The sequence below is a fragment of the Neomonachus schauinslandi genome, chromosome 1 (assembly GCF_002201575.2).
Source record: "Neomonachus schauinslandi chromosome 1, ASM220157v2, whole genome shotgun sequence".
In the NCBI taxonomy this organism is placed as follows: domain Eukaryota; kingdom Metazoa; phylum Chordata; class Mammalia; order Carnivora; family Phocidae; genus Neomonachus; species Neomonachus schauinslandi.
Window position 1 is genome coordinate 2,741,724 of NC_058403.1, and position 11,095 is coordinate 2,752,818.

The window sequence follows — 11,095 nt, forward strand, 5'->3', positions numbered from 1 at the left end:
CGGCCGCGGACGGCGGGGTGGAGGGGGTCCAGGCGCCCCGCAGGGCTGAGGGTTTTGGGGACCGGGGTGGAGCGGACCCGGGCGGCGGGGCGGGCGTGGGAGCGGGCACGCGCCCGGCGGGGTGAGGAGGTTGGATCCGAGCAGAGCGTGGGGGCGGCGGGGAGCGGAGCCGCGTCCCCCGGGGCCGGGCTGGGTCGGGTCGGTCCGGCGCTGAGCGCGCTCCCGGTGGCCCGCAGGTGCGGCCTGGAGCCATGGTGATCATGTCCGAGTTGAGCGCGGCGCCCGTGGGCTCTAGCCAGGGCCAACACAAGCCCCTCCGGGTGGGCTTCTACGACGTCGAGCGGACCCTGGGCAAGGGCAATTTCGCCGTGGTGAAGCTGGCCCGGCATCGAGTCACCAAAACCCAGGTGCGTGGGGCGGCCACCCGGCCCGGCCTGGGGGGACCCATCCTGGGGGCTGCTGGGCGGAATCCCTGTCCTTAAGGTTCCTCATGTAATGTCTCAGCGCTGACAGCTTTTAGTTCCGTGAAGGGAAAATGCTTTATATTATGATTCTGAATAATTCGTACAAATATTAGGGGACGGCAGGGAGGGTAATGACCACATAACCTAGGAGTGCGGTGCTGGGGATCCAGCGGAGCCCTGTAAAGGGAGCCAGCAGAGACTTATGAGACTTAACTTTTACTGTTTTAAGTACTACTGATGGTTACTCTGGTTATTTTTTTCCCCCAACTTTTTGTGACCTTTTAGGGACATAAAGCGTTTTAGAAATTAAGCTGCAAAAAATATAATGTGTAAACAAAAGATTTTTTTAAAACAAAATATCCTTTCTTTTAAACTGTAGGTTGCAATAAAAATAATAGATAAAACTCGATTAGATTCAAGCAATTTGGAGAAAATATATCGTGAGGTTCAGATCATGAAGCTTCTGAATCATCCTCACATCATAAAGCTTTATCAGGTAAGGACTCACGTTTGCCTTTTGCTGTTGCTCCCAGCAAGTGTATTATTTTCAACAATAAGTCTGCAGTTTCTGAATTTTGCCCCTCTTCGGGTATATGTGGCAGTCAGGGAGTTGGTTGTGTAGGGTAAATTGATTTTTGTAAGCTCTTCAGATGTATTTTCAATTATTTTCTTGCTTTTGGATCATAATTGAGATTTGCTTCATCAAAATTTGAGTTAGTATTGTCGTTAATTCCAGTTTTAGATGGGGAGGGGTCGGTTGTTACATTTAGTTTACTATGAAAACAAACAACCAGATCCATGTATTGCCGCAAGTCAAGCCTTTCGTGTAGAAGGACAGATTTTAGTTAAACGAGACACTTCCGCCTTGGCAGATAATTATTAAACTTTAAAACCGGCAGCTCTTACCAGCTTTTGTAAACTTAGCTTTGCAAAGGCAGCAGTGAGCATTTGTCTTCCCGTTTAGACTCTTCCATCAAAACTGGAGAGATGAAAATACTTTTGCCATGGTGAGAATAGGGCACTTGTCATTTAATCCATGTTAAGAACATTCCTCACCCTGTCCGCCTGTTGGTTTGTTTTGTGACTTTATTTTTGTTATCGTATTGAAACTAGGAAATTATATCTTTGGAATATAAGCGTTGATTTAATTAGGACGGCAAAGCAGTCTTGTATTCAGCGGCCCGCTTGTGCAGATGAGGGGCAGTCTGCTCGCAGAAGAGGCTCCTTGCCAATGCTCAGTATTCCATCCAGTTGTGTTGGGTGTAAGTTCCTTCTGGTGATTCTCGTGAAGGCCTGGGCCTCTGAGATGAATGTGGCGCGGCGTGTGTGTCTGGGCAGCTGGCAAGGCTGCCTGTACAGTGTGGTAGGAGAGGGAATTAGGAGCAGCGTCATCGGGCTTGTGTCCCCCTGAATGGCCGTTTACTCAGAGTCATTATGTGCAGAGCTCCTGTCACCATCCACTCTGGTTTGTGCTTTGTTTCTGTGTGTGTCATCTGTAAGTTGTGCTACTTTGATAAGAAGTTTCCTCATGGTCCCTGATGTCAGTGCCTGAGAAACGTGCCTGGCCTGTTTCCGCAGGAGTGGGCTGAAGCCTGTTTTTGGCTTTGCCGGAGGGATGAGCCAGGGTGCACCTTCCTGGTCTTCCTGTCCCTCTGCCGGCCCATTGTGTGGAGCAGCCCACTTAGATGGCACATGGTCCGCATCCTCAGAGTTCGAGGTCCTTTCTGGGGGTGTTTGGGTGGCTGAGCCGCTCCAAGAGAGGCTTTCATGGGACAGCCGCACCTGTCCTTCCTCGCGTTCCGACCCTGGTGTGTAATTCTCATCCAGCTCGCCCAGGACCCACAACCTTGGGGAGACACTTCCCTCTTGCCTTGAGGATTTCTAAAACTCAAAACATGTTGGCTTTTCGTTCTTTCTCCGTCTTGCTCTTGAATTGAGGAAAGGGATAAACCGTGGTCTTCTTACTCGCGACTCTGCCGCACCCACTGAGGGCCAGGACAGTTAAAACTCTTGCCGACCCACACTGGATTCACTTTCTTGTTAGATTTATGGCTGAAAGCAGTTGTCCTTACAGTGTTGTTTTTAAGGAACAACTATATTTTGAACCCTAAAGAAGTCTGTTTCTGTAACAATGTATTGTCTCTGTGTGTCCCTCTGAAATATTTTAAAATACAGGGATGTGAGTTGGTTTTCCTTCTTTTCGTACCACAGATTTTAATTCTGCCTTGTTTCTCAATAAGCTATATTTTAAAGTCTTTTAAAAACTGTTTTCAAAGCAAGATAAAAGTCTCGGTCAGTACATGAACCTGGCGGGTGTACTTGACCTTGGCTGTTGCTATTGACACAAGCCGAGCGGTTCGCTGTACAAAGAGCATTCTGTCGTAGTTTACCTGTTGCCTCCCAGGCTTCTAGCAGAAAGCCCCAGCCGCGCTCTCCCGGCATTCCGGTGTCCGGGTCTGAGGCCTCGGGGCGGCGGGGCAGGTGGGTGAGCACTGCGATGCGGGCGGGTTCTTGTGCATTTCGGCAGGTGGGCTGGTGAAGAATTCCCCTCTGTTGTTTTAAATTCTTTTCTGAATAGGAACCCCCATATTTGTTCCTTTAATGCAGAGGTGTTTATTTTCTTTTCCTTTTAAAAGATAATGGATGCACTCATCCTGGGAAAGTTAAAAATTCACTGGGGTTCAAGTGGATTATTTATACCACTGGTATGTTCCCTTTCTGTGTGGTTAAATGTTAGGTCTTTGTGTTTTTAGGTTATGGAGACAAAGGATATGCTTTACATTGTCACCGAGTTCGCAAAAAATGGAGAAATGTTTGGTAAGCCACACCTCTTTTTCGTGCCTGTTGAAAACAGACGGTGGAACTTGTCTGGAATCGCTCCTCCAGCATCTGGGTCCGCCCATCCTAAATTCTACAGCGTTCTTTCGCTGTGCCCCAGAGGACGGCTGGCCTTCGGGGTGTTCGCGCTGTAGCTTTGTGTTGTCGCTCCTCAGATTACTTGACCTCCAACGGGCACCTCAGCGAGCATGAAGCCCGCAGGAAGTTCTGGCAGATTCTGTCGGCCGTGGACTACTGCCACAACCACCACATTGTGCACCGCGACCTCAAGACCGAGAACCTGCTGCTGGACGGCAGCATGGACATCAAGCTGGCAGGCAAGGGGGCCCGGGCCACGCCGGCTCATGGGGCAGGGGTGGGGCGCTTGCCTCCCAGGGCCCCCTTGCCTGCCTGTGCTCACAGCTTTGTAGCCTGGGCCCTGCCGTGTCTGTGGTGACCTCACCGTCTGTTTTCTTGTCCCCCAGATTTCGGATTCGGGAATTTCTACAAGGCAGGAGAGCCCCTGTCCACGTGGTGTGGGAGCCCCCCGTACGCAGCCCCAGAAGTCTTTGAGGGGAAGGAGTACGAAGGCCCCCAGCTCGACATCTGGGTAGGAGCCCGCGGCCGCCAGTGATCTCGTGAGTGGCTAAGTCGCCCGGGACGCGGGCGCTGACTCGTGGCGTGTGGTCCTTTGCAGAGCCTCGGCGTCGTGCTGTACGTCCTCGTCTGCGGCTCACTCCCCTTCGATGGGCCCAACTTGCCGGCTCTGCGGCAGCGGGTGCTGGAGGGCCGCTTCCGTATCCCCTTCTTCATGTCTCAAGGTAGGCGCCTCCAGCCTTCTCCCCCGGCGGCGTCAGCTGCCAGCCTGTGGCACGAGCTCTTGGGTCACCCGGGATGAGAGTTTTGGAGAGGGAGGAGGAATTTATTTCCTGAAACGCCTGCTTGGCTGTGTCTGAGTGTGCTGTCAGGTCTGCGAATCAGCCCCGTGTTACCGTGGGGTGTTTACGAGCTGCCTGCAAGAGAAACCCAACCCACTGGGTGTTTTCTCCGTGCCCTAGTTATGGGGCAGGCGGTGCCTTGGCCCTGCTGTCCCCAGGAGAGGGCCTGGTCTCGGGTCCACTGGGGAGGCTGGCCTGGTCACTGGGGAGTCTAAGTGGCCCTCTGTGCAGGTTAGCAGGACCATGTCCCTCCTGGGGGCCGAGCCCTGGATTGGTGGCTCTCCTTGGCACCAGGCCACTGCTTCTGGTCTCAGCGTTCTTCAGGATAGTCTCTCGTCTGTTTGCCCTCGGGAAGGGAGTCTCGTCCCCAGCAGGGCTGCGGCGAGCACCAGGTGGGTGGTGGCGGGGACGTGCCCACAGGTGGTCCCCCCTCCGGGCTCAGCGGACCTCTCTCATCCCCCAGACTGTGAGACACTGATCCGCCGCATGCTGGTGGTGGACCCCACCAAGCGCATCACCATCGCCCAGATCCGGCAGCACAGGTGGATGCAGGCCGAGCCCTCGGTGCCACGGCAGGCCTGCCCGGCCTTCTCCGCGCTCAGCTACAACTCCAACCTGGGCCACTATGACGAGCAGGTGCTGGGCATCATGCACAGCCTCGGCATCGACCGACAGAGGACCGTGGAGGTGAGCGCCCACCCCCCGCCCCCTGCCCCATGTGCACTTGGCCGGGCGAGGTGCTCCTTGCGAGGAAAAGCAGGCACCAGCCAGTCGAGTTAAAACGGGAACATGGGCTCATTGAAGGGCCAGCTGTCCACTCCTCTAAGGGATATTCTCGGCCACCCAAGAATAACCCTGGGAACGGTCTTGTCGGGAGCGTCAGTCCCTGGAAGGGAAGTGTCCGAGGCACCGCCCCCGCTCCCCACGCAGGACCCGGCCGCCCCGCCCCCGCTCCCTGTGGCCTCGCTCTGACCCCGCTTCTCTCCGCCTCCCTCAGTCTCTGCAGAACAGCAGCTACAACCACTTTGCCGCCATCTATTACCTACTGGTCGAGCGGCTGAAGGAGTATCGACACACTCAGCCCCCTGCGCGGCCCAGCCCGGCCCGGCCGCAGAGGCCCAGGAGCTCAGATCTCAGCGGCTTTGAGGTGGGGGAGCCGTCTCCTTCGCGGGGCTCCGCCTTGGATTGTGTCCCCCACCCCCTGTTAGAAATCCCTCGCTGCGACAGGCCCGGGGTGCGAGACGCTGAGCCCGCTGGTCTCCAGGTCACGTCTCCTGCCCATTGGGCCTGGGGGCGTCCTGTGTGAGCCACGGACCAGAGGGGGCGCTGGCCACTCTGCTGAGGGTCAAGCACCAGCCCACAGCCACCTGTTCCTTAACTGTCCCCGGTCTGGCTTCTTGACACCAGGGTGACCAGTGCAGTGTGGCCTTGGAGAGGAGGGTGCATATGTCCTGAGCCCAGTCAGCAAGCTGTCAGCCCCATAGCAAAGCCAGTGGGGCCTTTCTTGGGATGCTGCTTGTCATGGTCCCCAGGGCCAATCTGTCCTCTGCCGGCCCCCAGGTGCCTCAGGAAGGCCTCTCCAGCGACTCTTTCCGATCCTCCCTGCTGTGCCCACAGCCCCAGGCCTTGGGCCAGTCTGTCCTGCAGGCTGACACGGACTGTGATCCCCTCAGCTCGCTCCAGGTGTGTGACCTACGCTGGGCGGCCATCGGGGGAGAGGTTCTCCCAGCCATGGTGACGACCCCCGCCTGAGCCCCACAGAGCCCTGGGAGTTACTGGTTTGTGTCTGTCCCCTCAGCCCTTGCTTTTCCCCCTGGACGCCAACTGCAATGGAGTGTTCCGGCATCGCTCCATCTCCCCCAGCGGCCTGCTGGACGTGCCCATCAGTGAGGAGGTCAGGCAGGGCCCGGGCCTGGAGGAGGAGCGGGGGGCCCAGAAGGCCCTGGCCGGCAGCACAGGCCGCAGGCACACGCTCGCCGAGGTCTCCACCTGCTTCTCCCCGTGCGCCCCTCCGTGTAAGTGTCCCCGTGGGCCAGGGACGTGGGCTTGGAGTGCGGCCGGGGCGGTGGGTTTATGGTTGAGGCTCTGACCGAAGCGTCTGATTACACGTGTCCAGATTTGTCATTTGTTTGACCCCCCGAGGCCATGCAGATGATGCCCTGAGATGCCATGTTGCCCTCCAGTGGCAGAAGTGTGGGGTTTAGCTGCCCCCGGGTGCTGGGAGGGCAGGTCCTCCGTCCAGGCCCCCCAAGTCAGCCACAGGGGCAGCTGCCCCCTCCTGGAGGCTGGCCACTGTCGCGGCTCCCAGACTCTGATAGCCTCTGGCCATCATGGACCCCTCCCTACCACGGCTGAGGGTAGGGACGGGGAGGCCAGTACAGCTGTCCGCCCCTGTCCGCAGGCCACATGGGCCACCCATGGGCCGGAGAGAGGCTGCACCAGGCACGGAGAAGGTGTCCCTGCCTCTTCCTCTCCCGGAGCCGTGGCCACTTCTGGTTTCCAGTGAGAACTGTGGGGTGCCGGAGGGCTGCTTCTGGCCTTGGCGAGTGTCAGGGGCCCCCCTCAAGAGTGCATGCTCCTTCCACAGGTATAGTCATCTCTTCCTCCGCCGCGAGCCCTTCAGAAGGCACCAGCTCCGACAGCTGTCTGACCTTCTCAGCGGGCGACGGCCCCGGGGGGCTCAGTGGACGCCTGGCCGCTCAGGGGCTGGTGGGCACCTGCTCCCCTCTCAGACTGGCCTCACCGCTCCTGGGGGCCCAGTCTGCCACCCCAGTGCTGCAGGCTCAGGGGGCCCCAGGAGGGGTCACTCTGCTCCCCATCAGCTTCCAGGAAGGCCGGAGGGCGTCAGACACCTCGCTCACTCAAGGTGACTTCCCCTTTGGTGCACACTTCCCGCTTTCACAGAAGATGCTCTGTGCCCCTGGAGGGTATCACTTTGTCCTGGGGCAGAGGGTGTGTCCCCAGTGTCTAGCCAGGCCTGGCCGAGTGGCAGTGCTCCCAGGTTCTAGATGTCCCGGTCTGCTGGGACAGACTCACACAGTCTCCTGGTGGCGGGTCCGAAAAGCCCAGGAGACACTTGGATGCCCAGCAGCTCCTACTCCGGAGGAGGCAGCTCCCGCCTATCTGCCTGGGCTCCCTCCCTTCTCCCAAGGCACTGCTCATGCCCTCCTTCACCAAAGGATCCTCTGTCCAGACGTGTACCTGTGCCCCCGGAGGGGGCTGTAGTGAGAAGTGACCGGGTGACCAGAGAGTACCCATAACCCCCGCAGGAAGGCGTGCTGGCCATCTATCCCATCATGTTTGCACTGGGTCCCTCCTTACGCCTCCCCGAGGTCTGCAAACCCAGCAAGCCTTGGCACAGAGATCCACTGACCATCCTGCTTGTGCACCCTCCCCCCGCCGCCCCCAGGGCTGAAAGCCTTCCGGCAGCAGCTGAGGAAGAACGCGAGGACCAAAGGGCTCCTGGGCCTGAACAAGATCAAGGGGCTGGCTCGCCAGGTGTGCCAGCCCTCTTCCAGCCGAGCCTCCAGGGGTGGCCTGAGCTCCTTCCAGTTGCCTGCGCAGAGCCCGGGCCTGCATGGCAGCGGGGCCAGCAGCCGGGAGGGCCGGAGCCTGCTGGAGGAGGTCCTGCACCAGCAGAGGTACGCCCGCTTGGCGCCCGTCCCACTCGCTGCGAGAGGACTCCCAGACAGCTGGGTGTCTTGAGGAACCTTATCTCTTAAGCTCCTCCCCTTGTCCGCGTAATCAGATGAGTGCACCTCCCCTAGCGTGGGGAGAGCTGTGAGGTCAGGCCTCGTTCCCTGTAGATAGTGGCGGAGGCGGGGAGCAGTCAGGTTTCCTCGCTTTGAAGCCCGCCTGTAAGTGGGGGACGGAGGGGGCAGTGAATAAGAATGTCACGTCCGGTTGGCATCTCTGAGCTGCTGCAAAAGCAAGGCAGAGAATGGAAATGTCAGGAATTGCTCAGGGGATTAGTCACGCACAGCACTGCGCGTCGGGAGCGGCTCCAGCCAGCGGCTCGCGGGGTGGTCCTTCGGCCCGTTGGCGGGGAACCCCGGTAGTGCGTGCGCCCGGCCGGGCGGCAGAACTTGCTGGGAGGCGCAGCGGGCAGGGCGGCAGTGACCTGGTCTCCCTCCCCGCCCCCTCGCGCCCCTCCAGGTTGCTCCAGCTGCAGCACCACCCGGCAGGCCCGCCCAGCTGTCCGCAGGCCCCCCAGCTGCCCCCGGCCCCGCTGGTCCTCGCCCCGTGTGACGGCGCGCTCCTCGTGTCGGGACTCCAGAAGGAGCTGGGGCTGGGGCCCGGCCCACTGCTGCCACCCCATCTCCTGCAAGCCGGGGGCTCCCCAGTGGCCTCAGCGGCCCAGCTGCTGGACACCCACCTGCACATCAGCCACGCCACAGCCCCCCATCCCGCCGCCACGCTGCCCCCCAGCTTTGTGGGTGTGGGGCTGCCGCAGGCGGACTGTGAGCTGGAGGACCTGACGGCGGGCCAGCTGGGCACATTTGTGCTAGTGCAGTGAGCCTGAGCCTCCGGCTCCGCTCGGGCCGCTGGCCCTTCGAAGCAATAATTTCAGAGGATGTGAAGATGTTTCCGGACTTGAAGCCAATAAGTTTCTAGAAGCGAAACAAGCAATACGTTTGGTGTTTTGGCTTTTTAGTTGATTTTTTGTTTTATTTTTTCCTTGCACTGAGCAAATGTAACTCTGAGTAGGGCCTGGAAACTTTCTGAAGAAAAATAATAATTGAGGGGCGCGTCGGGGTGGGTGGACGGGAAGGGGACGGAGGGCGGCAGGGCGAGAGGCGACGGGGCTGGGCTGGACGGCCAGCGCCACTGCGGTCGGTCGGTCGGGGGTGGCGGGAGGGGGCCACGGGGGCGGCGTGGGCCGCGGAGGGATTGCCTCGGGAGAAACCATGGCGTGAGCCGCGTGTTCATCATGTGTGTGCCTGTGTGTGTTTAGTATTCTTTTTTTTTTTTAGTTACAATTCTCCACTTCCCGAAACATTTACACTTCAGAGTGAGAACTGTGAACTTTCTGCTTTACACATCCGTTTTTTTAAAAAGCTCTATTGGCCAGCCCACGAGAAAGTAATCTACAAATTCCTGGAATTCTCTACCCTGAAATCAGGGCCCCAAGGACGGTTTTTTCCCTATTTTAGATGAGAACTTTGATCAACTGCTCGAGCGTCGGGTTTCCAGGATTCTTCAGAGGAGGCACAGGAAGAAACTGGAGGGGGGTGGGTGACGGTGAGGCTGGGGCTCCGGCCCGGGGCCCGTGGCCTAGAGCCCCCGCGTGCCTTGGAGGGCCCCAGAGAGGTTTCTTCCTGCTGCTCATCTTATTTCCGCTGCTAATTAAGTTTTTATGCATTTCATTATCAGGGTCCAGAAAGAACAACCGACTGGGGTGGGGGACGTGCAATACGGCAGGGGTGCGGCCGGCGGGCAGGAGCAGGGGGGCATGGTCCCCGCCTGGCCACCCCGCCTGCCCGCGGCCGGCTCCTGATCCGGGGGTAGCCCTGCCTTCTCCAGGCCTCCCGCTTGGTAGGCTTTCGTTCAGAAGAATGACACGAGAGGTCAGATCAGTGTTGTTCAAGCTTTGTTCCTTTTTTAAAGCAGACGTTGTACATGTATATAAATAGGAGACAAATATACACTACTTATTTTTTATATTTTTTACTACACTTTTGTGTTCCTGGTTTGAATTTTCCTCTCTGGTAACGTTACAAAGCGCTAGCACTGGGTCGGCGTGGAGGAGGGAGACGAGGTGCATCCTCCCCTGGCGGGTGAATGCAGGTGGCCGCTCCGTCCGGCAGCAGCCGCCTCACCCCCCTGCACCCGTCGGTCCCCGACCCTTTCCCGACCCAGGTGCCTTCAGCTCACTTTGGCTCTTACAACCTACAGTATTAACAGGGGAAAGGTGGGCATTTGTAGAAGCCAAAGACTGCCCAGGCTCCTGGCGGGCAGGGAGGCCGCGGGGCGCGCGCCCGGCTCTGTGCGTCTGCCCAGCTTGCTGCTCCCGGTCCCCCTGCCCCTGCCGCCGCCGCTGCTGCCCTGTGGCCGTCGCAAGCCTCGGGGAAGGGACTGTCCTCGTGCCTGGCCGCAGAGAAATCACCAAAGCCTCCCGCTGGCTCGTAGCCGGGGTCTGGGGGCAGGAGGGCAAGCGGGCAGCCAGGGCGCAGGCCTCCGGGTCCACAGAGGCCGCCCTGCTGACTCCCACACGAAGGCGGCTGGCTCCCTTGTTCCACTCCTCGCTGTCCTAACGCCACAGATCAAAGGCCTCAGAACCATGACAAGCACTTTACTTTCACGGAGATTTTCTTTCTGGCTGTGAGTCCCGTGTCTCTGCGTCTCGTGTGCAGGTGTGTGCGACGTGTGTTTGCTAGTTTCCCACAGCGCTGTGGGGCAGGCTGGGCGCCTGGTTATAGGCACTACGTGATCTAAGATGTATATAGTCTGTTTTTTTTACCATAACTGATTTAATTATTTTGTTTCTTATGTTAACATGAGAAATGTATGCCAAATGATTAGTGGGTGTATGTTTTTTAATTTAATATTTAAATAAAATATTTGGGGGAAAACCCTGGACCTTTCCCTGTGGTTCATCTCTGGGAGTATCTTCCCCTCCGAGCTGCTTCCTCCAGCCGCACGCAGGGTTCTCGTCTTAAAGAAGGGGGCACGGTGCCGGCTCCCACATCAGCCTGGCCACGGGGAGCCCCTGGGCCCCTGGCAGCGGCCGCAGCACCCCACACCCCCAGAGCTGGGACTCACCCGCCCCTGAGCGTCAGGTCAGGGCACGGGAGGAGCGGCCTGGGGCTCAGGGCACCTGGGCCTTGCTGGTTCTCCCTGCCTTCCTGGGGTGGTGGGCGGTGGGCAGCGGGCTCT

General features: G+C 58.5%; 1 protein-coding gene across 2 annotated transcripts; it reads left to right on the forward strand.

The window, feature by feature from the left end:
• The first annotated feature begins 201 nt into the window (after positions 1–201).
• SIK1 (salt inducible kinase 1) lies at positions 202–10,794 on the forward strand. Of its 2 annotated transcripts, none has more exons than XM_044913314.1 (13): positions 202–407; positions 844–960; positions 3,218–3,281; positions 3,458–3,619; positions 3,767–3,891; positions 3,979–4,102; positions 4,683–4,906; positions 5,217–5,366; positions 5,780–5,902; positions 6,018–6,234; positions 6,807–7,085; positions 7,629–7,860; positions 8,375–10,794. In XM_044913314.1, exons 1-13 carry the CDS (start codon positions 252–254, stop codon positions 8,733–8,735), a joined length of 2,334 nt encoding a protein of 777 aa, XP_044769249.1. In that variant the 5' UTR covers positions 202–251; the 3' UTR covers positions 8,736–10,794. The 2 variants fall into 2 exon arrangements, with proteins under 2 accessions (XP_044769249.1, XP_044769252.1); XM_044913317.1 differs by having other exon boundaries at positions 238–407; positions 5,780–5,920.
• The last annotated feature ends 301 nt before the right edge of the window (positions 10,795–11,095 follow it).

Coding starts and splice junctions, on each gene's coding strand:
- SIK1 (XM_044913317.1), top strand. CDS start 252: ATGGTGATCATGTCCGAGTTGAGCGCGGCGCCCGTGGGCTCTAGCCAG. Junction 961..3,217: donor ACATCATAAAGCTTTATCAG/GTAAGGACTCAC, acceptor TTGTGTTTTTAG/GTTATGGAGACAAAGGATAT. Junction 3,620..3,766: donor CATGGACATCAAGCTGGCAG/GCAAGGGGGCCC, acceptor CTTGTCCCCCAG/ATTTCGGATTCGGGAATTTC.